This window comes from Cyprinus carpio, chromosome B12 (assembly GCF_018340385.1).
Source record: "Cyprinus carpio isolate SPL01 chromosome B12, ASM1834038v1, whole genome shotgun sequence".
Taxonomy (NCBI): Eukaryota; Metazoa; Chordata; class Actinopteri; order Cypriniformes; family Cyprinidae; genus Cyprinus; species Cyprinus carpio.
Genome location: NC_056608.1, coordinates 18,002,351 through 18,029,964, shown reverse-complemented (window position 1 = coordinate 18,029,964; position 27,614 = coordinate 18,002,351). Strand labels below are relative to the sequence as shown.

The 27,614-nt window shown below is 38.0% G+C and overlaps 1 protein-coding gene across 11 annotated transcripts in view; it reads right to left on the bottom strand.

Moving 5' to 3' along the window:
• The window catches only part of LOC109084702 (RNA binding protein fox-1 homolog 3-like), a 384,371-nt gene that overhangs the window by 184,454 nt on the left and 172,303 nt on the right, over positions 1–27,614 (bottom strand). For 10 of the 11 annotated variants that reach the window (XM_042735826.1, XM_042735823.1, XM_042735822.1 and 7 more), the window contains one exon: positions 11,617–11,694. The exons of the other annotated variant lie outside the window; for it this stretch is intronic. In XM_042735826.1, the coding sequence (XP_042591760.1) occupies positions 11,617–11,638 (22 nt within the window). In that variant the 5' untranslated portion in view covers positions 11,639–11,694. The remainder of the gene's footprint in view (positions 1–11,616; positions 11,695–27,614) is intronic. 11 annotated transcript variants of the gene reach the window in all.

The window sequence follows — 27,614 nt, the reverse complement described above, 5'->3', positions numbered from 1 at the left end:
AAACAAATTGTCAGCAAATTGTACAGAAAGGCTGTAAAGCATTTCGAATTTGTGAACCTATTTGAAACGGTAAGTGTAAGTGCATGCTGAGGAAACTTTCTTCATTACCGAAGCATTGCTATATTTGGTATTCTTATCCGGGGTGCAGTTGGAAATGATTTGGAAGTACCAAACAGAAGGGAAAATCTGTCCGTTTTGAAAAGCACCAGGCATAAATGAAGGTGACATGTGAGGAAATGGAAATTTGCTCATTTATTTGTGTCTTCTAGTGTGTGACAGACCATGTATGTTAATGTCCTCCTCAGTCTTCAATCAGACAGTAGATTGGGAAACTGATAAAATCTCCGTATTAGTCAAGAATATTGCAAAACAGCAAGCCAGACAGAGACACAAATGAAGAGAGAGCAAGAGAAAGAGGGCGAGACAGAAGGCTGTATGATTTCAGAGTGAGGTAATGATAGTGCTGAACCGTTTTACACCTTGATTTTTGCAATTCAATCTTAGTCTCCATGCACTTATTTTGACTTGTTAGCATTTAAACACAGTTGCTCACATATGACAGATTAAATGTTCTTCTGTTATCATGGATTTTGTATGTATGAGCCTATGAGGAAGACTATTAACTGCTTAACCACACCATTCATTCATTTGGGATTATATTTTCAGTCCAGTAATAGATGGTGTCCAGATTGGTTGGGCAATTATTAATATTTTTTTTCATCAAAGGATCTGATTAAAGCAGCCCACCATCTATTAGTGGACTGGAATAAATAGATGTATTATTGGTCAAAAATAGTAATATTTACACCGATGAGTCAAAACAGTATGACTGCCTGCCTACTGTGGTGTTGGACCGACCCATCGAGGCATGGACTCTGCAAGACCCACGAAGGTGTCTTTTCTGGCATCAAGATGTTACAGCAAAAAATCCCTCAAATCCTGTAGATTGCAAGGTGGAGCTGCTGTGGATCGAACTTGTTGTTGGTCCAGCACATCCCACTATTGGTTTGAGATCTGGGGAATTCGGAGGTCAGGGCAACACCTTGAACTCCTCATCATATTCTTCAAACCACTGCAGAATAATCTGTGCAATGTGGGTGCATTATCCTGCTGAAAAAGGCCACTTCTACCACGGAAAACCATTATCATAAATGAGTGTATCTGGTGTGCAACAATGTTTAGGTAAGTATCACATATCAAATTTTATTTGAATGGCTAGACCCAGTTTGTCCAAGCAGAACACTGCCCAGAGTACCACATTGCTTCCACCGACTTGTCGCTGTCCCAAAGTGAATCCTGGTGCCATCGCTTCCCCAAGTAAACAGAGCACACATACACACTACACCAACGTCCAGTTCCGGTGCTTCCGTGCCTACTGTAGGTACTTTTGACAGTGGGCGGGGGTGATCATACAGTAGGTGCTCTGATCCTCCCATAATCATCATCAGCAGACCTTCTGTTGGCTCGGACCAGAAGGGATAGCCTTCATGGGATTGCCTTTGTGCATGATGAGCATTGGGCGCCCAGCACCCTGTCGCTGGTTTGTGGTTTGTCCCTCCTCGGACCACTGTTGGTAAATTCTCACCACTGCTGACTGGGAGCCACCCACAATCCTATTCTGACCCTGTTGCCTTGCCATAACAATTTGGCCTTTGTCAAAGTTACTCAGATCTTTATTTCTGCCCATTTATTCTGGATTAAACACATTCATAACAAGAACTGATCATTTGCTTACATCTAATCCACCTAGACTTTAGTATGTGGCCTTTTCAGAGATGGTCAATGATATTTGCTTTGATTATTACTACAGTTATTATTAAAAAATTACTATTTTTGAGCAACCGACCTTCTAATCCAAGATAATTCAAAATGCATATGCATTATCTTCATGTTACATTAGATTATTCATGAAGATTTCATAGCGTATGCACTTTCAAAATATAATTCAGTAAAGCAAATACCAAGTTTTGCAACTGTTAAATAAATAAATAAAAATCATTCAATGTGCTAAAAAACCTCCTGTCTCGCATGTCATGTTCAAATCATACCAGCCAATGCTCATCACACGCACAAACTCCTCATACAAGCGTACTCACAAATATACACACACACACATACTTGCAAGAGGCTCAGGGAAAGAGCTGACTTAACCATTTTTCTCCATTTCACAAAAGTAGCTGCGCTGGTGTCAACATGATGAATGGGGGAATGTGGAGAGAGGGTGCACACTTTCTGTAGGGTAGATGGCTCCTCCTCAGTGCCCGTGCCCAGCACAATATACAAATGAAGGGCTGAGGAACAGCGCTATAATGAGCACTAACATGTGTTTTCACAACACAACATCAAAAGCCTCTCGCATGTACAAATGTTTCGCAAACAGTCTCTGCTCCTAGACAATTCTCGCACTCTCCCGCTCACGTCGTCTGCATTACATGCATCGCTGCCTGCGCAGTCCCCACATACATAAATAAGCTCCTCTGCTGCTTCTTGTGCCGACATGTGCGGAAATGGAAGGCGGGCTTTTAATTGTTTAGCGATGAAGTTATCACGGTGGCAACGATGCTGAGAGAATGAAGCGGGAGGACAAAATTAGAACCACTGACTCCAGCACTATCCAGGGCCGTGAGTTGGCACACTGTAGTGTTTGGAGAGGACTCTCGCCCTCTTAGGAATCGGTTCCTTAGCCAGCCATCCAGCTTGTTCCACTAATTTACTAATTTATATTTAGCTAAGACTTCTTCTACAGTATACACAAAAAGAAGAAAAAAAAAATCATAGCGAGAGTTCACTTGGAGCAACCTAAGTTTAAAGCTGAAGTGTGCAATTAAAAAAAATATATATATATACTAATAAGCAATAACTAAAAATAATTCCTAGCATTATCAAAAAGAAAATACAACAAACTGGTGTTTGTTTGAGCAAACAGCTCAACCAATGGCATGAGTTTGGGGCTAATTGTTTTCTGATCAATGGCAGATGGGGAAGTGTCTGGGAAACCTGTTTGAATACAGTATTTTTTGAAGTTCAGAAGACTCACTAGACATCCCTTGTTGTGAAGAGAGACTTTCTGAACATCTGCTGGTTACAATTGTATAAACTCAGTGAGAACAGTAAGATATGTTCAGTAATGTTATACAAAAGTGTTTGTGTTATTTGTAATATTCAAAGTAAAAAGTGAAAAAAAAAAAACAGTAAATACCATTACCTTTATGTTTGGAATTTGTAACAACACTTTTACAGAAATATTTAACAGCAAATTCTACTCCGCTTTTTTGAACCTAACATACAAAACTGTCCCCTGTCCCCACAGTCCCCACAACTACAGACATTGCAAAACACTTCACAGCAGCCTTTTTTTGCACTGCACTAATTCAAAACAAAAGATTTATACAACACCCATCAGTAGTTTAAACCTACAATCTTTCCGTTTCCGGCTCTGATCTTCAACCAAGAGGTTACATCACCTTTTAGGAGAGGTCTTTGCTGCTGCTTAAGATCCTCAAAGCGATTCACATGGGTAACTTCATGCCATACGGACACTAAAAGGTAATGCTGGAAACAAATACCACCCCCCGCCCCACTATCAGGGTCCCTCTCCCCACTTTCTGCTTCTATGCGAGAAAAAAAAAAGAGAATTTTATGACTCCATTTTTGCTGCGGCCATTAAACGGATGAGAGGAGGATTAACGACCAGCCCCAACATTTTACAATGTTTGACTGAAACGATGCATGACACTCAGGGAATGTCGACTCGTAGACAAAGTAGAGAGAAAGAGATTTGAAAATGTCATCAACTCAGCGGAGAAAAACTGTAAACTTGTCCAGCTGCCCTGAAACTTTTGTGTCTAAAACACCTCAGTTTGTCTTTTCCTTTCATCTGGATCAGTGCCGCGTATTTACTTATGTGTTGCAGACTAAAGGCGTCTCTGGAGAGCCTATTGTTTGGGGTGTCGAAATCTTCTGAAGGCTGGAGAGCGTGGGAGAGAGGATAGATAAATGTTTGGTACCACCTGCTGGACAGTAGATGTCACTTTGGAGAAAAATTAAGTGAAAATGAACAACAGATTATAGTGCGGCTGCTCCTCGTCTCTCTTGGACCAAGTAGGTGGAACTGGGTGTGTAAAAGCGGTTCGTAATTCTCCCTCTGGGACTCTTACAGTCTTAAAGCTTCCAGTCGTATAATTTCAGGCCACTATGTGCAATATTTGACAGTAAAAGTTGGATTAATGCTAAGCACATTACGGCAAAGAACTTTAAATGAAGCTTATATGAAGCGGATTTCCAACAATGTAATGAATTAATGCTGAGTGAAAGATTTATGCAAATCAGCCATAATGCTATCAAACAACAGCTATACTACGTTAAAAAATAAAATGCTGCATCCAAATATGATCAATATGTATTTCTGTCAGACATAACTGCTGACGCAGACTGTGTGCCAGTGTTACACTATCAATCAGCGGGGAACCATATCAATTTAAGCATTTAAAAGCAATGACATGAATCACCTCTATTCATTATATGATGTGCCCATGAATCGAAGATTCAAAAATTAATCTAGGCAGCAGAACTGGGCGAGGTGGAAACATATGAGCTGAAATGCTCAAATCAATAACTGCATTATTCTTTTATAGCCTGAAGACAGTGATGCATACAAAGCCACGAATGGGTCGTTCTGATCATCCTAGTAGCTGATCAGAGGTTGAGGGGCTTCCTTTAGAGGACACGACTGCTTACAGTTTCACTTTATGTTGTATAAATATTAAAAGATTGTGTTTAGCAGGCCAAAAATCCATTTGAACTTAGTTACGGAAGCAAATTTCAACAGGAAGGAGAAAAACAAGCTGTTTCAGGAGATATTTTGCAATAGCGTGGACATTACCAGCGCTTTGCCTGAAGTGGGCATCAAGAGCAATGTGTTTGGCAGAAAAAGCATTAGGTCCAATTCAGTAATGGAACATAATTCAGCTGCCACTAGGGTTAAAAATGACTTCCTGGCCGGTTAATACACCATTCCTCCAAACGTTCCCACTGAATTCTCATCATGCTCATTCCCTGCTTCCACTAGGCCTGCTTTTCAGCCATTTTAATTGTAATGAGCCCATTGTACGCTGTATTGGGCGAGATGAAGGGCTCATTATCCTCATAAACAACACCCTGTGCGTCCTTTGAGAGGGCTCAAATCAGTGTGATGAGTACCTTTGCCCTCGCCCCTCTCCAAACACTCAGGCACTGCGGGCTTAATAATGCAACACTGCGCGATTATCATTACGAGGTTCTTTTTTTTTCTGTTAATTTTTGATGAGGAACTAGTGGAGAAACATCTCTAAGAGCTGAAAGAACATTAACCAAAAGGAAACACATAGCTTTGACTAATCATATTACCATGGCAGGTTGGTAAAGTAGAAATTGTTTAAGCCCAGCACATCTCTGCCAATACAATATTTTTCAAAGGACTTTGCAAGCAAGATTCACTTGCTTTAGAATTCAGGTTTACAAATGGGAGACGTACTTGTTCAAATGTTTAATAATATTATGATACTGAATCTTAAAATAAGAGAATGAACCCTGTTTAGATGAGTAGTCCACCCCCCCCCCACCAAAAAAAAAAGAATCAATTCATAATGAATCAGACTGAATCAACCGAATTATTGAAAAGATCCAACTCAAAAGAGAGTTGCTATTTTTAGCAATAGATTTCATGTGAACAACAAAAAGTTAAATTCAAGTCTGATCATCAAACAAAGTTTCAGAAGACTTGGAATATTAAATCAATTGCCAAATTAACTATTTTTTTTAAGCTTTTTTTGTTTTTTTTTGTTATTTTGGAGCTCGACAACCATGGTCACCATTTACTTTTATGATATATATATATATATAAAAAAAAAAAAACATAAAATCCAGGATATTCCTTAAAATTTCACATTTTGTCTCCTACATAAAAACTGAAAATGAAAGTCTTATAGTCTTACAACATGAGGTTAAGTAAATAATGAGAAGTAAAAAAAAAAAAAAAAAAAAAAAAAAATTGTAGGGGAACGGTTCCTTTAAAATTATTAAATAAGCCTGACTTTACGCTGCTAATCAAATGATCACCGAATATAATGCATCACACGTATCACAGCATGTCAACCACACCACAATCATTTCTCATCTGTATGACAGGGGATAGGACGCTATAGCTAAGATTAACTTCCTGTTTGGGCCTCCTCTGAGCAGCTGACAGAGAGACATCTTTCGATAATCAATGTCATGTCTCCATGCTTCAAAGAACCTCCAATCCAGTCTAAGAAGCATTTTGAAACATCAAAACTTTCTAATTAAAGGCGTGTCATTGCGATTCTGATTTGAGTCCTGTGATTTGGCCAGAGGGGCTTCTGATGAGAGCAGATACAAACCAAACACTCTCGGGTGTAATTATGATTAGAAAGCCCTTATTTGAAGAGCACTCACAAGGGTGAGCGTGAGAGAAAAGCCCCTTTGTTACCAAAGTATGGCTGATTTTGCCTTCAGTGGTGTTCACAATAGCACGCCACAGCAAGGCAAATAAAACATCACTACCGACATAGCATCTAGATAGAGGACGCTACATTTAAAGGATAGTTCACTTATAAAAACGAAAGTTCTCTCATCATTTACTCACCCTCATGTCTTTCCAAACCTGTTCAATTTTTTTCCCTCAGCAGAAAAAGGGCTTGTGGCAAAAACGCTCCTGAAAGCAACTAAAATGTCCCTGAATAATTAAACTATGGGAGTAATTAATGTCCCCTTTGCTTTTTATCTGTTATCTAACATTGTATAATTCCATTATACTGTATCTAGACTAAAACACTTTAGACCAGTGGTTCTCTCAAACTGACTTAAAACAAGACAAAATCATGATGAGCTAAAATTAAATTAAATGAGCTAAAACAACTAAAAATCAAGATTTTCTTTCTTTATTTATTTATTTATTTTTTATTCATATACTATGTATACGAGGTAGTCTAAGTGTGATTTCTAGATCTGGAAAAGTAATATAAATAAAGAAAATTAATAACTCTAAATATCTAAAATATTTTATTGGTTAGAAATATTGGTTAGAAAGTAAAGAATAATTAAAAAAAATCCTTAATTAATAAATTCAATAAATACAAATTTTAACATATTTAGTATTTTTGTAGTCAGGAAAAAAGTCCCTTACAAAAGGTATAAAATGCCCCTTAAAATATTGCATCTTAATCATTTCAGACATGGTGAAAATGGATAATATGAAGCAAGATTTCCAGTAAATAACTTAAAATTCAGCCTGTTCCTCACACAAAGCCATCATATGATTTCAGATGACTTGATGATGCTTTTATCATGTTTTTGCACATTGACAGCTATGGTCACCATCAAATTTCATTATTTGTAAGAAAGCATTTTGAACATTCTTCGAAACATCTCCTTTTGTGTTTGACCGAAGAAAGAAAGTCACAGGTTTAGAACAACACGAGGACAAATAGATGATTGCAAAACTTTAAATTTTTGGTGAGCTGTCTCTTTAAAACCTGTTGCGCAGTACCACTGCAGGACAGCATACAGTAATATATAAGTGGTGTATAAAAAGGGCAGATACTGAGTAAGCACTCTTTTGCATATTTCTCCTGGTTCTCAATATTTTACAGCATGAATTATAATATTCTGTTCTTTGAAGTTTCCAGTAAGGCTTTGCTTTGACTGTGAGTAATTCCAAATGTATATTTTCTTTACGGCACACTCGCACACACCCCATCCGCCATGATTTAGGCCTAAAACAAACAGCTCAAACAGGCAGCAGTGGATACAGTGGATGCCACTATCCACCAAGTTAACTGAGTTAGGATTGAACGCTTTCCCAGCAATTGGATTTCCATTGACAGATCCGTAGAAGCTGCAGACATACAGAAACAGTGCGGCGAGGCAGTCAGGTGCAATCTTTGCTCTTTCACCCCTTCGCTTTTTGAAAGCATCTGACCAGAAAGGGCTGATATCTGGCTCAGTGCTCGAAAAAGGTAAGTCCGTTCGTGTCAGTTGAAATCGGACGTTTGTATTTGACCATCTACGCTGAGTGATTTATTTGAGCCGAAGGAAACACTGTGCACAAATTATGCTTTGCTAAGCACTTTAAGGCACACTTTTTTAGAGGGAGGAGTGTGTCTTTGACCTTGAGGATCTTTGTTAGTCTTGGATCAGATGGTCAGTTTAATGCTGAGTTCAGGACGTTTACAGTTACAAAATAGCAGTGCCAGACCCGAGCCAGGTCTATCATTTCATCTCATTACTCAGTTGTCACAAGGGATTTTTCGCTCTCTCTGTCCATTCTGTTAATGGCATCAAAGGCCCTTCACCTTGGGAACACAGAACTCAAAATATGGGGAAAAAAGAATGCACTGAAGTAAGGCCCCTTACATTTGCCTATAAAAAAACTGTTGTTTACTGAAAATTATTTGTTATTTGCTTAAAAAACAAATGTAAATTTTTTAAAGGTACACTGAAAATTATTTAATCTGATACAGCAGATAATGCCAATACAAAAAATGTATATTGCGTTTTTGCAAAATTACTGTGATAAACAAAGTCCTATATTTGGCAGAATATATTTGCACTTTAAAAACAGGCGTAATGACAGCAATTCATCAAACATTTACTCAGCGGAAATACTACTGAGAAATAAATGATTTTGGCAGGATGATAAACTCAGTCGTGAGAGAGATTTGTAGATAATCAGACAAAACGGGCGAAAATTGCATGAATAATTTGTCGAAGCGAGAGTAAGACAACCGCACTGCTACACAGCGTGCTCCAGGGGTTGGAGCCTCGTCGTCTGCCGAGACGTGGCTGAATTTGACTAATGCCTCTCTCGCTGTGAACAATAGAGACGAATGTTACTTTAAATCCGAAATACTTAAATCCAGCTTTCGATGACTCCAGGCAAATATCATTAATCACGCGGGGCCCACCTCGCTCAGCACGCGCGTGCACGACCAGATGATGGCTTTCCCCGACTCAATCCATCACGTACATGTCGTGAGCGTGGGCCCTCGTACCGGCTGAGAGCCTCCACGTAGGGGCCCCGCTAAGTGAAAGAGTTACAACAGCTGTACCTGGCACTGGTCTGCGCTCTCAGAGCAGCCCGGCTCCCCACTTAGAATGTCATCCGGCTCATTTTAAAAGAGCGTCACGCCATGGAGCTCCTTGTTTGATGTATCGTTCCTCATCTTTACAATTTTGGGAATAACAGGTCTAACTTATCAATTTGGCACCTGAAATCCCACCGCTTACAGTTTTAGCACATCATGTGTGGGGGTGATGTCATCCTGTGACAGCACTTCCTCTTCTCATTACGGGACATTTTTTGACAGGCCAATAAAAATGAGAAAGGGGGCCATTTTAAAATATCCCATTTGCTTGAAAGTGAATCAAGTTATCTCCATTATTTCAGCACTGAGGTGTGCGGTGACAATGCAGAGGCGGTAGAAGCGTATTTCCGCCTCTCTCAGGAACTAAAGGCCACTATGAGTCCACCACAGGCCTTGGTCGTACATAATCGTTCTTAATGTCTAAACATAAATGTTTATTGCGGACGGCATTGTGATGTTTGGCAGAAAACGTGCCCATTTCGAAGACAACATGAGGGCAAAAAAGGGGAAAAATGCTATTGGTATTTGTGAGTAATATTTAATTAATGACTTTCATAAATAATGAATAGAGCGGATGTAATTGCAGATGTTTTTATGATGACAGGCTTGGCTTCACTGGGCTTTTTTTCTCCTCCCTCTTTTCAATTACCGTCCAGAACAGGGGGAGGCAGAGAGAAGGAATGGAGGGAAAGAGAGAGAGAGTGAGGAAGAGAAGAAGCAAGAGAGAGAGAGAGAGAGGCTGGTGGAGGCAGAATTAAAGAGGCTTTTTGTCGCGTTTAATATCAATTCATTCCATGGACTGCTGACACAGGCAGTCCAGAGAGCCCAGGATTTATGGCTCCCTCTAATGGGCATGCTCAGAATCAAAGGCCTGTCGTCAGCACTACTTAAACCACTCCTCTCTCACTCCCTTGCTCTGGCCCTCTCCTCTCCACTCCACTTTTAAAGACACACACTCATTTACAGCTCTACAGTATCAGCTCTCAACTAGTTTAGTTCAGGAGCCAAATTTTTATTTGGACATCAAGTGGCGACCCAACACAGCACCAAAATTTAAAATAAGCAATTTATAGTTATTTCTCTTATCTAATATTGTCCGCTTTTAAGGAAAGCGATATGTCATGCAACCTGTCTGTTTTGGCTTCTGTCTAATTTGGCGAGCTTCAACAGTGACAGATGACACTGTAGAGTTTGATTTCAACAATAAGCTATTTCATTTTGCTATCCTAACAATGCAAAATGATATGGTATAATGAGATCTATCTATCTATCTATCTATCTATCTGAATAAAAATAAGAGCTTTATTAATATACATACATTAGTTTGAATGTGATGAAAAATTGTGCATGTCTGCAGACATGTTTGAATCTTGTACGTAAATATTAATGAATCTACCAGGTTTCTAGTAATGTAACTGATCCATAGCTGAAATATTCCAGACAGACGGAAAACAACAATGCCATTGAGACATACAGCGGATAAGGATGATATAGGAGAGAGAGAAAAGCCTGTAAATGTAAATTATGCAAAAATACGAAATCCATCCCATGAATTGAAGAGCCAGAATCAATTTCAATCCAACCTTTGCTTACAGCACAATTCACTATTGAAAGAACATCTAACTCAAAACCAGGAAGATCGTGCAGCTATATTTTGAGGGGTCAACAATGGCAGTCCGAGAGGAAATGAAAATAAAAAGAAAACAAGAATGGATGAATGAACGAACGAACGGATGAATGAATAATACACCAACAAAAGTGACTGAAAGAAATAGTTCAGCCAAAAAAATGAAAATTTGCTCAAAATTTTACACTCAATTTTACACCCATCCAAAATAAGAATCCATCATCAAGATGTTTTAACATTAAACCATCATTTATGTTCAAAATCCATAATAATGCTTCCTCCAATTAAAAAGTCATCCCCTGTTGTCCCCTAAATCAAAATCCACCAACATATTCACCAACAACTATTTTGGACTGTTATTGCTTGTAAATGGTTTTTAAACTATGCATGTTTTTACTAGAGAAAATACTGTGGATAGGTGACTCATATTTTAACTTTAAAATAAATGACGTCTTGATGGATTTGTTTATTACAAACATGCAAGTGTTTGCTTTACAAGGCATTAAATGATGAACTGGAGTTGTGTGGATTACTTATTATGGATTATTGTGTATGTATTTATTGAATATGTGGTATCACTTTAGCATCCCTAATCCTAAACTTAACAATTATCTTACTAACTATTAATAAGCAGCAGATTAGGATTTTATTGAGGCAAAAGTCAAAAGTTAATGGTTTGTTAATAGCAAGAATTGGACCTTAAAATAAAGTGTGCGGGTGTATGTTTTTATCAGCTGTTGGTGAGCACATGGTAAATTTGTCCAAATCTGTTCCAATGAAGAAAACCACACCCAAACAACACAATTAGACAAACACTTAGTCCATGACCTCCACAAACACACTAACCTGCCCAACTGGGGGTCTCCATGTACAGCTGTGGCTGAGCAGGTGGGGTCTAACTGCAACCACAGAGGTGTCTGATGCCTGCGGGAGAGAGACAGCAAGAAGTTTTGAGCCTGAGAATGAAAGCCACACAATTACATGCAAACAAAAACATTTAATTCCTCAAAAAGTGGTATTTTAAATTTCCTTAGAAGCCCCGTCTACCATAACAAAGAAGGTGAGCTCCCAATTTACATTACAAATTGCTCTGAAATTCTTTGGGTTTTTTTGTGAATATGTTTGTGTTTGGACTTTTTTTTTTCATTTCATATGCCCTTGTTATGATAATGTGAGAGGGGATTGAGGAACAGTCAGAAGACCTGCAGGGTCCAGATAAGCTCAGACCCCCACCAGAACCTCCAAATCCTCTGCATGTATGGCAACCGTGCTTCATGCTACACTGGTGCTGAAGTGGATATGCCGTAACATTCGGAGCACACACACCAGCTTGTGTGTTTCCACACATACTGTAGTTATGGATAAATAAAGCAAAAAGGCACTCTTTGAATGCATAAACATGGAAGCTGCAAGTGCACAAGGCATAAATTAACCACAAACCCCTTCATGTCCCGTTAACCCTTTCTGACTGGAAACAGTTTAGTCTGATAGTTGGATAAGAAGGATAATCATTCTGTTGGTCTGACCTGGCGAGAAAATGGGCCTGGTGTCACTGTTAATTTAAAATCGACTGAACTAAGGCAGGTTTGGCTGTATGTACGTGATAGCAGGTTGCTTTAAATCACATTCTTATTTAGAGAAACATTGTGTTGAGTAAGAAATCACTTCACCCAGAGGAGTGTGAGGGAAGAAGAAGAAGAAAAAAGAAACGGTGAAAGATGATAATGCTGCACGTTTTCTTTGGATACAGAAAAATATACAACCCAACAAACACGGGGCCCCAGAGAGTGAATGCAGCACTCGGGACAAAAGACCCTGTTAGAGCATTACCGTAATTACACGGCCGTAATGGCCTCTATTGCAGGCTATTCAGATTAAATATGCATAGTGCCCATCTATATTCACGGGGCTTGATAAAAGTGTTGTTCCTATGTATCATTTAATTGTTAGCATTAATTTAAAATATAGAGCTAATGTGTTCATTGAAAACAGCACTCTGAAACGCTGGAATTGAATGCCTTTCTGTCTTTCTTGCGTATCATTCTTTCTTTATCAACTCGCTCACAAATCATCCACATTTCTTTCCGTTACCTCTGTCTGACTCTTTTCCCATCACCCTTTCTCTTTCTCTTAAAGTGACAGTCCACCCAAAAATTCTGTCTCACAGCCAAATTATTTTCTTTCTTCAGTGGAACTCAAAAGAATATACTCTGAAAAATATGCTGGTTGCACTTCTGCAGTTACAAAAAATAAGGAATGAGTCTTTAATGCTTTAAAAACAGATGTAAAGCACCTTAAAAATGGTGAAGTCTTATGAAGCCAAAAGTGAGAGAAACACATTTATTTTGTTATTTACTTAATTCAATCACTGAGTTGAACTCGAGAACCAATTTGTGAAAGAATAATTCAGTTTTTGAGAACCAAATCATTTGAAAAATTATCTACTTTTAAAAAATCTCTACTTTTTAAGGATTTTAATGAATACAACTTAAATTCTGGCCTGTTTCTTCACAGAAACTGTTATGATTTTCGAAGACCTGCAGAAAAAGGGATATGCATCACTTTTATGATACTTCTATTGTGCTTTTCCATTATTTTTGAAGCTTCAAAGAATTAATCACCATTTATTGTGATTGCATGCAAATGAAAACAGTGCTCAGAGTTTTCTTTAAGTAAGGTTTGAGAAAAAATAAGAGTGAATAAATGATTCGAATGAAATTTTTATTTAATTTTTGGATAAACTTTTTCTTTGAAATGACATCCAACCTTCTTTATTCCTTCCACCCAAAGTCCATTCTCTCTGTGTCTGTCTATCTGAGAGAGGATGTAGTTCTCTGCGGGGAAGTGTCTAATTTCATTCCGAGTGTTCCCCTCTGTGGTCAAGAGTAGAACTGAAACCCAGAGATGCAGGAAGTCTTCTGGGAAATCCAGTTCACTACCGACTCAGTGAGAATTCATTTCAGTGAGAAAGAATTTCACTTCGCTTGCCTGAAAACAGGCTCACAGGGTGGCAATGAAAAACAGAGGTCTCTGCATGTCAACAAAACCCTGAGCGTATTTGTGTCCATCCACCGAATCCAACGTGTATAAACACAAATGCTCCTTTCCAAAACCTGCTGAGCTGCCTACCGAGGCAGCATTTTAAGGTGAAGGCTGTTTCAAATGGTACAGTATAAGCAATACTATAAGACACCTCATTTGAACCAAATACTAAGATAACATTGCATATATATATATATATATATATATATATATATATATATATATATATATATATATATATATATATATATATATATATATATATATATATATACTTTGCAGATAAGACAATCCCAGAATACATTGTAACAAACTCAATGGGGGAAAAAATCCATGATAGCAGAAGAAGTGTGAAGATATCAATAATAAACAAACACATTACATTCAATACTAAAAAAAATTAAACCAAATATTTTTACCCAGTATATCTGCATTGCGTTGTATTTATTATCGGCTTAGGTCATCCCATGAGGCCACAGGAGAAGATTTGTGAATGGCAGTGAGGAGAGACAACTGAGGCTGGAAGGTCACATGACAATGACAACATGATGAATGTAGTATGTCCATATTAAATTCATACTACAGTACATACTTTTTTTAATGGTTGTGAAGTAGTTATTCCAAAGGAGTATGAACTCAGTGAGTACTGTATGCGATTTTGGATGAAGCAGAGCATCCTAAATCATTCATTTATGAGGTTTAATCACAGTTATGATGCCACTTTAGAAGACAGCTGCCTGTGTAGGCAGCCTACTAGGTTTTTCTCTTTCCTGTACTTCAAATTCGACAAAGTTTACCAAAAAATGAAACTGTGTTTTAAGTGGGATTGATAAAAGTAATTAAAATCAAGGATGGGGATGATAAATTTAGCTCATTTACAATAATATACTACAGGTGTCTTAACACATTAGCGTTCATTGATATGTAAGTGCATCAGTGCGTCCATTGCGGCCTGACACTCAACCTTTTGAACAGATATTGATGGATAGCAAAAGATCTCATGCAATAACACAGACACACACCGACATACATACATGAACAAAGCATGTGTATTGATTTCCTCCAAACAGAGCTCATATCTCACAGCCCCCTGTCTCCCTCCCACACTGTCTCTCTCTCCCTGTAATGAATTACCATGCACTGGCTCCAGTATTTTTGGGAACAAGGCCAACATAATTTGTTATTTCATCATAAGTAATTAAAAGCTGTTTCTTTTCCTGTTGTGTCGGAGCTGATTAATTATTTGGACGGTAAAAAGGCATAAATAACACAGAACTGAAGAGTGCCATGGAAAAAAAACAACAATAAAACAACCATCACTCGGACTACATTGATGTCGCAAGCAAAAAGAAAATAGCATCCCACTAAAGTCTATTTGCCCAGCTATTTAGTTTCGTACACAGCAATAAATAAACCGTTGGCTGCTGTATGATGAGAACAATGCAATAACAAATGTTATATCTAAACTATGAAAGGTTTGCGCCATGTAAGCAGATGAAAACAAGGCGTCTGACAAGTGACAGGTGTACATACTGTACCATGACGTGCATTTATTTCAGCTGTTAAGTTAACAAATCGAATGTGTATTTTTAGACATCATTTTGAGCCATGTGATACTGCAAGCATGATTTTAAGTGAGATTTATGGAATTTCACAAGAGCAAAATAACTACTAAAAACTAACAACAAACAAAATCAAAATTTTTAACTTCAAACATAACATCATTTGAATAGGGGTAATGTGAAACAGAATTCCGCGTTCTGTTAAACAGGTCTCGCCGCTTCCTGTTCAAGCGTTTTGCATATGCTTCGCTGTTTTCCCTCAAGATGCCTTCAAAGTACAGTAGATACAAAAATTATCATAACCAATGTCCATCACCTCTGAAGTTTTTTTTATTCTTTTCACTAACATTTAGATAAAAAAAAATAATAACAGCTAGCTAACTTATTTCCTTAAAAGTCTATAGATATCGCCATTATTCAATACAGCTGTTAACACTTTCTCTGAGAAGCGGAAGCGATGAGAGCTGTTTTCCGGGTTTGGTCTTGACGTGGCTTAAAGATGCAACATGCTAAAAAATTTTGACTAATGATACTGACCTAACCTAAAAATGCCAAATTAGAGATTTTACGCTTTAGATTCTAACATTAAATGGACACATACTGTTGTAAGAATAAAGGGGTCAAGGTTTTGCTTGTTATCATGGCTGATGAGCAAAGATGGCATATTTCAAACTGTGTAGCCTACTTCCAGGTTTTCTTGTGCTTGCCAAGCATGTGCCATTAAGGTGAATGAGAATGCTAATGGATAAATTTATCCAGATATTGCTTACTTAGAATACTTAAATTTTCCAGTGATGTTATTGGCACAAAACATAATAATGAAAATAAATAAAATATATAATCATACCAATGGATTAAAATGCTGCTTTGGCAGTGAATGAATAATTCTATATAATAGCAGACTGTGAAAATAAATAAGATGAAATACAATACAAAACAAAAGAGAAATAAAAGTTCTTCAGCCTAAAGAGCTTTATGTTCCATTAGAGAGGCCATTCCATGTCAGAAACTGAGGTGGAATTGATTTAGGAATACATGTTTTAAAAGATCAGAAGACAGAATAATGCTTTCTATCAGTTCCTTGCATGCGAAAGAAGAACTGAAGGATGTGCTTCTACATCTTTTCAACAGGGGATGAGAACAGGTTATAAGAGAAAAAATGAAAAAATGGTCAGGGCAGTGGCATGGCGTAAAAGAACAATTTAACTTTGTAATGCTGTGCCTGAATCCTTTTGGATTCTACTTGGCTTTGTGAAGCAGATTAGTTGAGCAGCTTATACAGGCTTTGGTAAATAGAGTTGTAACTCCATTCATCCCCCATTCACAGAGTAAATATCTCCTTTCACACACACCAGAGCACAGTGGCACACACACTGACCTGGAAACACTTCTCAATTACAGACAAGCTGGAGCTCATCAACTCTTCCTACAGGGAGCCCGAATAGGGAGTCTGGACATAAATATTAAGCCTTGAACAGCCTGCTGTAATTTGATTTTCATACTGGGTCAATATATGAAAGCTGTGAGAGCTAATGTTCCTGTTCCATATGGAGTTTCACCTCATATCGCTAGGCTGGGAATTTATGTGGCATGTATGTTTGCTTTTGCATGTGCTTGAGATTGCTGTCAGACTGTTTGCTGTACTTTGAGTTTTGGTTGAAGGATTAGCTCATCTGAAAATGAAAAACCTGTCATAATTTACTCACCCTCATGCCATTGAAAACCTGAATGACTTAATTTCTTCTGTGAAACACCAAAGGAACTTGTACAGGCCATTTTTGTCCACGTACTTAGTGCCCATGGCATTCAAGCTTACTAAAGCAGCATAAAAATGGTATGACACACACTTTATGTGAGGAAAGGAGTTGTTATTCAGGTATAAATATTCATCTTGAATTAACTTCCAGTGAGTTGAATTCAGGAACTGAACTGGTTAGATTTGTGAATGAATTACTCTGATTCTTTCACAAAAGAGATGTAATTACTTTTCTCATGAAAAGAAATCTAGGGTTGGTATCAAGATTTTTAGTGGATAAAAAAATTAAATTAGGTGTAGGACTCATTTTATGATTCTTTTATTCTTTTATTTTCTTTTATTGTGGTTTTAAATCATTTTGTAGCTTGAAAGTTCAAATCATGCATGATAAACAGCATGAAAAAGAGCATCCTGCACAATGAACACAAACAGTATTGGAATAACATAAGGGTAACTAAATAATGAGCCTCAAGTTTAATTTGCATTAGACTTTATATTGTTTTGAAACTGTTCCATTTATGATATATATATTTTTAAAGCTTTAGCAAAAATGCTTGCATGAAAAAGTGCAACCAGCCCACTATTTTAGGAAAGTCATATGAAGGAATGACATAAGGTTAAGTTGGAATGACATAAGGATAAGTACACAATGGGAGAATTTTCCTATTTGTATGAACTATCCCATTACATCTCTTTCTTTTGACCAACACTGAAACTAAAATATGAGCGACTACCGCCCCAATGTTCTTCATCTCATATAGCTGTAGGTAAGCAGTAAATAACAGCTTTATCCCTGGCAAGCGGCTGAGATATTTAAGAGCACAGAGCGGACTGCACTCTCACCAGAAACAGTGCTGAACCACATGTTGCAAATGTTAATGAGGATTCCCAAATGCCAGGCCACTCTGGGGACTCTGCCTTTAACCAACCCAGCAGATAAATAATACAATGCCCTGCTATAACTATACCGGACACATACAGCGAATGACGAAAAGGCCTCGGAAGAAGAGAAACAGCCAGTATGAAACACGTAGGCTTGACTGATTAGTCGGCGCAATTGAAATCCTCCTTATTCTGGCAAGACGAAGTCTTCAAATTGACCTTCCTAAAATGAACATGAAACAGGATTTGCTATGGTGCGTCATCGCCCTCCTTCATAACCTGTGGGTTTGCTCGGTTTTGATATTGCATTTGTTTGGTAAAAAGATTGAATACACAGCTAATAGACATCTCCATTAAGACCCTAGTGTTGTCATTCCACTGCAACATGCACCCAATTTATGTTGGACAGAGTGGATTCTGGAAAATGGAACACTAGGACGTCTGATGCAAATTGAACATGAGGGACATTGAATATTAAAACAGGCAAAGCAGCCCATTGACTGAAAGTGGGGGGAGAGATGGAAATTTAAATGAAATACGGCCCGCCGTAAAAGGGTGAAAATAAAGGACCAAAACAAAATCAACAACAAGTGAATAATTACCAACAACAGCTTGGTTTATTTCCAGTTTGAGTTGATTTACTAAAACATAAATATACAATAAAAAGTAACAAGGGTGTAAAGCTTGTTGTTAAAATTTATCATTTTAAGCAAAGAGAGCGAGACGTTAGGCGGGATGTGCCTCTGATCATGAAACACTGTTGGTTTACCATCGACGGCTTTCTTCAGGATTAGGAAAACAACCTGTGCTTGCTTTATAGAGGCAGATGAAAACCAGGTTTTATGATAATTATTCCGAAGCTTTGTGGATTTAGTGAGTTGTTAAAGTGGAAATCGATCCATCGTTGGAGGTAGTAAGACTGTCATCCTGTTTTCATTGGAATCCCACAGTATATCATTATATTACGGAACGGCTGTAATTATGTTGTCATTACAAACGTACGTTCTCTTCCTAAATATGGTGGATGAACTTGGCTTAGTGACTTTAGTGTCATTAGTGCAGAAGTGCCTTTTCTAAGCTCTTCATTCCAGCTAGACAGATTTATATATATATTTTTTTTTTGTAAAGCCCTAAAATAATCTTACATTTTTTGTGTTACAAACCCAAAACATTTGGGCTTGTTTGGATTCAGGACTCTCTATCATACAGGCATTATAGTTCACCCAAAAATGAACATTTGGTGGAAAATTCAGTGAAAATTTAATCTATGAGTTTGTTTCTTCATCAGAACAGATTTGGAGAAATTTAGCATTACATCACTCGCTCACCAATGGATCCTTTGCAGTAAATGGGTGCCGTCAGTCCAAACATCTGATTAAAAAAAAATCACAATAATCCGCAAGTAATCCACATTACTTCAGTCCATCAGTTAACATCTTGTAAAGTGAAAAGCTTCTAGTTTGTAAGAAACAAATAAGGCATTTTCATTTTAAACCTTCACTTCTGACCAAAATAAGAGTCCATAATCCATAATAATGCCTCCACCAGTAAAAAAGTCAATCCCCTGTTTTCCTCTCACATCAAAACCCACCAACATATATTTTGTAGAACTCTTCTGGACTGTTTTCGCTTGTAAACAATGCTTGATCTGTGCATATTTCTCTCCTGATTCAGATGAGACAACTTCTTCACAGAGGAAAGTAGCATTATTTTCACTTCACAAAACAATACTTGATGGATTTGGATTACTTGTAGACTATTGTGATGTTTTTATCAGCTGTTTTGAGCACTCATTTTGATGGCACCCATTCACTGCAGAGTATCCATTGATGAGCAAGCAATGTAATCAAACTCATCCACATGTTGGATGGTCTGAGGCTGAGTAAATTTCTAGCTAAATTTATATTTTTTATTTATTTCATTTTCACAACAAGACAACATGCTTTTTTTTAAACTACATGAGACTTCTTACAGTTAGAAACTATAGCTGTCACTAGAATAAAACAAACTTCAATTAATGTCATGTCTTTAGAAAGCATAAATAATATCAATTCAACCCTAACAATTCTGTTAATGTGTTAAAATAATGTAAACATTCAATTTAAAATTGCTTAATATTAACATCTTTAAACTTAACAATTATCATGTATTAACTTAATATCTTTTCATTTCTGATGCCAACAACTCATTTGGATGGTCTTTTACACAACCTATAATGTCATACATTTCAGTCTGAATCAGTTCCTGCAAGTTGAAATTCAGACACTTGTGCCAATGTGAGTTAATTCATACTGGTGTTAAATGTACGACAAATAACAAATAACTAGAACTATAATGGCCTGCTTCACGTTTGTGTGCAATGAAGCTGAATGTTTGATGTCTTTGCAACCTTTGTTGACCTGACCTGACTGATTTGTACCAAGCCAAATGTGAGAACCACATAATGTAAAAGGTGATTTTATGGCAGCCATTACAGCCATTTCTATATGAGAAAGGTGTGGTGTAATCACACAACACAATGTACTGTACACAGCACACCATTTGTACAGTAGAAAATTCCAGCAAAAGAAGACTGCATGAGGGTAAATAAAGGATGAATGAAGTAAAACTAAATAAGCCAGAGGTGCCTGTCACATTGTTGTGCGCTTCTGACTAGACAAATGAAAGAGAAGTTCCCATGAGAGAACTGAGTATGTAATTCAACGCTTAATGTGTGTGTGCATGTGTGTGTCGGATGAACGAGAAAGATGCAAGAGGCGCGCATCCATCCTCAGAGGTGAACTCGATTTCACGGGTTAGTGAGAGGCGGGTGGTGTATTCTGGGAGGTTGGTGTTCTGCCTCGGCTTTATTAAAGCGTTTCTGTTCTCGGTCCATTTAGAATCAGTGTTTGCTGTAGCAGATGACAGGCCTGAGCTCCTTTCACTCGCCACAGCTGCCGGAGGGTCCGCACCTTTGTATTTCCCACCTAAATATCCAGCACTGTTTATAGGTGTATTTTAAGTTGGATAAACCGATTTACGCATTAAAGCTCAATGTTTTACAGCTTTACAAGAATCAACAGTTGCTAATGGAGCAGAATGAGACACGCTAAACATGAACCACTCTCACATACACATACACACACAGTCATATATCAGACATTTATCACTGCTCACGTGTAGGATGACCACCCCCCAGGAGCTTTTAATATTTAATGTAAAGATTAATCAGCCCTCTCATTATTTTAATTGTTCTTCCTTTATCCAACCTGTCAGAGTTATAGATTACCCCCTGTAGACGCTACCAGCAGCTCCCTGGTCGGGGATTTATGGGTATTTTTGGATCAGTTAGCCTCTAGTCATATTTCACAATTTTCTGACGAGCCATTAAAATGTCCCAGGTAATTAAACAATGGGCATCAAGTTCAGGTTCAGTTCCTCTTTATCAGGCGAGAAGCATGCTGGGATAAAAAAAAACTCCCTTGCTAGCGATTAGCATGTTTAGTAAAAAAAAAAAAAGCTCACAAGTTAAGATGTACAGTATAGAATCAGTACAGGAGTAGCAGCTCTGAGGGGATGCTATATGCTTGTTAGTGATTTGATAGAGCATCATGGTATATTGGAGAAAAATATTAATTAAAAATATAATCCAAATAACTCCAGAAATAATTAAAAATTCATGTCTTTATATACCGAGTTCAAGTCCCGGCTTGTGGACCTTTCCTGATCCCATCTCCCTCTCTCTCTCTCCCACTTCATTTCCTGTCACTATACTCTCCTATTGAAATAAAGGCATAAAACATCAAAAATAGATCATAAAACAAAATCATTCTAATCAGTATACTGTTTCTGCTCTCACTTTTGATGAACTCAATGCATCCTTGCTGATTAATTTCTTTCAAAACAAAAATGACTGACCCCAAATATATACATAAAATATATATTTTTCTTCAGAAAACTCAGTGGGCCCCGGCAGATCTGCCTTTCTCTTTGCGCCTGACAGGGTCGCTGTAGGAGTCCGGCAGCTGCCCCGCAGTGATTGAGTGGGTACTGATGAAGAGAGAGTCGGAAGTGAAAAATGCCAGCCCTTCGGCCAAGAAAACACATACACACACAGAAGGGGTCAGGCCTTTCACAACCTCCGTTCATTTCATCGTTCTTGCCCGGCTGAAGCTTTTTGTGGGCAAGGTGGCTGGAGCAAGTTGCCGATTACATAATCCTGTTTTACAGGGGCTCCATCCATCACCCGGCTTTCATTTTCATTGGAGCTAAATTGCACGAGTGCTGGGAGTGGAAATGAATTTCAGCAGTCCAGCATATCTGTTTAGTTTGCAGAAAGCAAAAGCACTGTGGAGAATGGAGAGTGAGAGAGATGTGTAGAGCCAGCGAGAGAGAGAAAGAGAGAGAGGAAGGATAAAAGACCCTTCCCGAGTTCGGTCCGGTGAGGGTCTGATGGTGATGCATGGTTATGGACCATCTGCACTCAGAGGCGATAAATTTATGATTATGGTGAGAGAGCTAAAAGGCTGTCCATTACTGTAACATAGTGGCCTCAGTAGAGAGTCTCTCATCAGGCCCAGCAGTAAAACCGGACAAGGCATCTAATATTAAGCAAATTTACATGCCAACAGCAGGTGTCAGTCAATAGCCTGCTGACAGTTGTTCAGCTACTCAAGCTGTAGCGCTCACTCACTTTCTCCACTTTTACCTTTGGGTCCAAGTAGACTAGCGAACGTGTAGCGATAGGACAGAGAGCATGCTACTGCTGCGAGATGATTGGTGTGCATGAAAAAGGCTCATTTTGCTGACAATGGCAGAAAGACAATGAACAGAAATGCATTCACACTTCGGATCGCTGACGCGCTATTGATTCTTAGCACCGTCCAAATGGCTGGTGGTGAGGCTTTTGTGTTTTGACATCTATGCTGTACGCCGTTCAATTAGTTTTAGCATCCCAGTCCAGATGCCGCCACTGTTCACACACATTCGAGAAGGCCATGTGCGCATGCGACCGATGCAAATTTTTAACCCAAGATCATCTGTGTAACCAAATGACTTGGCATTTCAGACAGTAATGGCTCCTGATTGTTAATTTAGGTAGGGCAGATTCTGAGTCATAGCGCTAGTTTTTAATAAACTCAATAAAGTTTATAGTCTATCTAGTCTAATTGCGGTCCTTGCGTTATTCAGACTGTGGGTGGCACGCTAATGTTGACTGACAGGCTTGAAGTACACATACATAGAATGCTATAGAATTATTGCCTTAATATTGTCTCTGAGTGTTGATTTTGAATGTTACAAGTTGTAGAGGAATTTAAGTGAGAAAATGTCTCATCTCAAAACAAACAAAACAAACACAACAGAACTATATAAAGACAGAAATATATACACAACAGAACTATATTTTCACGTAAGCACATTTAAACTAAAGGATTGACACTTTCATTAATTTAAAACACTACTCCATATAGGAAAAACAAACATGCCAGCTAGTTTCTGACCTGATGCAGACACATAGCTGAAGTTGACTGAAATCATCTTGGTCTGGAGCGAGATAAGGTAACTGCCCAAATGGCCCTCAATTAGAGCATGCTGCAGTTCCACTTTTCACCACAGAATTACATTGTAAAATTTGTGGGGTGCTGTTGAGTCTGGGAGGACTGCCCCACTTAGGGCCAGTTTTACTAATAGCTTCCACCAGTGCAAACCATCTTTAGGCATTACAATAGTACCCTAAGAATTTACTAAAAACGCGCAGTGAAGAATTAGCGTTGAAAAGACGTGGACACAGTTATTTATTTATATATATATATATATTCTGACCTTATTCTTTATTTGGGACTACACAAATTTATGCAGATCTTGGTATATTGTGTTGGTCAATATGTAGATAAGATGATGCGTCTGTGTTTTTTAATTTGTGCATTGTTTCCACGCCCATCGGCACTATTTTGGAATTGTGCTCTCACGCTAATTTGCCGTTTAGTAAAACTGGCCCTTAGTATCATTTTATGTGCCTGTCAAAGATTGCGATGAATTTTAATATATCCTGCACACTTTATGACTTAAAATTGTCAAGAAAATCTGAAAAATATTTGTTGCAGAATGTTGAACACACTTATGATTTCAGAGGTGATCTTAAGTTTAAACTTACAGCAGAGTTCATTGGATTTTTGTTGATCTACTCAATGGGGTGAAAATTAGGACACCGTCTTCCCAGAACCGAGATTTAAGTTGGAGAAGTACTCAGATGAACTTGAAAAAGTTGTGTTCTCACTAATGCTGTCTGCAAGCCTACAGATCTGCTTCTAAAAGAGTCTGAGATTAAACCAACACAAGCAAAACTAGTCAAACAAGTCGTCCATTTCCCTTGAGATGGAAACATCCCGCGTTGAACGAGTGAACACTGTATTTTTGTGGTCGCTCGCTGCTGATCTTCTCAAAAGCATCAAAAGAAACATGTCAGTTCAGTTCTGTAGCAAACAAATTTAACCTTGTGAGAAATCTAAGGCTGTCTTAAAGGGGTTTGTATAGGAGCTTTTGTTCAGTTTGAAGCTCTAACTTCTTGTCATTTGAAAATGCTGTTGGCACACTTACAATATTTTAGGGGTAATTTGTTTACAGAACTAAATGTGTGGTCTAAGCTAAATAATTAATGATTCTTTTCCTCTAGTAATTGGTTTTGCTCAACCGCCAAATAACAATCTAATGTGAGCTGCCTCTCAAAGCACAAGTCTAATTTCAGGCATTTGGTGCAAATCTGTCACAGTTATAAGCTTAACACATGCATTACAGACTCACTCAGGGACTGGCTACAATGCAGAGTAATTAATTTCACAATTAAAAGAACAGTGAAAAATCCATACATTTCCACAATAGTCAAAATTTGAATCCATACACTTTTGACCCATTACAAACCTTGATTGTTTCCTCACTTTAGTGGGTGATGCTTACTTACTTTTCAAATGCTTTGCTAAGCGAAATCTAATCATTTTGAGATGCATTTAAAATGGATTCTACAGCTGACGCTACTGCTTATTCTACCAAGCACAAACATACGAGTAGCTAACAGTCACACAAGAAAAATCTATTCCTTATTTGATGCAATTGACTCAAAGGCATAGTGATTAACTAAATATTCCAATATAAAGGTGGACTTTTTTTTTTATGTGTTCATTTAAGAATCAACCGATTCACTAGCATCCACAAAGCTGATGCATTAACTTTACATAGAACAAATACTAAGGAATCGATTCACTGGAAAATATACACTATTTTGAAAGCAACTGAGATATTGTAATGCTACTGAAACAGTCAAAGGGATAGTTCACCCAAAAATGAAAACAATTTACTCACCCCCATATCATTGAAAACCTGTATGATTTTTCTTCTGTGAAACACAAAAGTTTTTTTCAAGAATGTTGAGTCTAAAGAACATAATACCCCTTTGACTTTCATTGTATGGAAAAAAGAGACATTAAGTCAGACATCTTCAATTGTGTTTCACAGAAGACACAAAATACAGGTTTAAAGGGATACTACACCCCAAAATGAAAATTTTGTCAACTTTATTCAATAATTCCTTTGTCAGCGGTCTCCTCTGTGTCTCTCCATATCACCATATGCTGTGTATGCTCGTCTGTGTCATCCGCGCCACAAGGATGCACTGTTTCTACGTGTATTTAGCTTTGTTTTGAAATAAAACAGCGCATCCTTGTGGCGCAGATGATACAGAAGAGCATACCCAGCATACGGTGATATGGAGAGAGACAGTGTCTATTATTGAATAAAGTCGTTATTTTAGTTTTCTTCGCTTACAAAAAGTGTTTCCGTTGCTTCATATAACCCAGATTGCATGTCTGATGGCAGTATTCTGATGATGACTTTATGGACCTTGACACTGTTATTTATTTGGCAGTCTATAGAACAGTCTCAAGCCTCCAGGTTTTCATCCAAAATATCTTAAATTGTGTTCCGAAGATGAACAGAGCTTTTACTGGTTTGGAACGACATGGGGGTAAGTGATTAATGACAAAATTTTCATTTTGGGGTGGAGTATCCCTTTCAAATGATGGAAATGATGATAGAATCCTCATTTTTTTGGTGACCAAAATAGTAAATTGTTTTAAAGAAATAAAATAAATTTAGAAAACCTATAAATCCCAATGGAAGTGATGTTCTTTATAGACACAGAACAGACACGTACAAAACATCAATAACCTTCCCTGCTTAAGATTTCAGGATGTATTTTAAAATGTAAGGTGTTGGAAAAACTACTGAAGACTACCCCGTCTAGCCTTTTTGGAAACCTTCAGAGCCCCATCCCTTGATGGAATGAACTCAGAGTGGTTGGGAGGAAGCGCCGTTTGAGTTGGTTTCAGGTGATGTTAACTATTTTCTCTTTGGTCTCAACGGCAGGAAGTGCTGAAGTCAGCAGAGGTCTTCTTGTTTGAGTGAGCCTTTCAGATAAATCAATAAAGCCACTTTCATCCTCTTTCTGATCCATTTGTCCCCTTCGTTCTCCACGCTCTGCTGATATGGAGCTATAGGAGAGGGAGACAGAAAGACGTTTTTGCTAAGCTGAAAGGCAAAGGGTAGCCTGACAGCTGCAGTGCAGGATAACCAGTGTCCAATCGGCTCTCGGCAGGTGACGGCGTCCATCATGGCTGCAGACATGGGCGGCCATGGTATTGATGCAGGACAGGTGAGGTATGCACTGGTGATTTGAAGAGCGGGTTGGTTAGCCGGCGATGGCGGGCGTGCTAAATGAAATACATCACATCAGTGCCAGCGCCTTAATTACACCTGTCAATCAAAAGAGCTCCTGCTTATCTGCAAACTGTCTCCTCATGCCCAAAAATAGTCTGTCTAGTTTGGAGGAGACAAGCCAGGTCCCAGCTCGCCTTTCACGCCCCTCGTCAGATTATTTTGGGCTGGTGATGGTCATTTTATGAGATCTCAAACATTCCATGTGTCGAAACAGATTGGCCTGTGCTACTTTACTCAAAAGGCAATTGTCTTTTTATTTGGTTTCAATTTTGGGAGAAGTAGATTTGGTCACACTAATAACATTCAGTTGACTGATGAAATATGCATTCAGAATTCAGCTTCAGACCATGTGGTGTATTGTAAGTGGCTCCTTTTACTTTATGTTGGTCCCGGAGGGATACAATGCAATGATTTAATTTACAGTAAAACAAAATGAATACAGTAAAATACAAAGTAACAAAAAATACAGTCATTTCCACAAACGCACACCCTAAAAACTGTTAACAGAAACATCTGTTCATCTTTAAAGCAACCAACCACAGTATAATTCATGTTCAATCAGTTTTAATTTAATTCATGCAAACTATATTATATTATACTTGAATTTAGTTTAAAACGTGCATACTTTAATGTGATTTAGACAAATATGAGTACAAATACAGGATCCTTTTTTTATACACAGCTTATTTCAAAGAACGCAGAAATATCAATATAACACCGATCCCTTATGAGTGACTCACAGTGACATTCTAACTGAATTGAGTAAAATAAAAATAAATGTGTCAATTAACTCAATGAATTCCTTTTGGGTTAACTTCCATCTAGCAATAGTGTATGCTAGGGCATTAGCATGC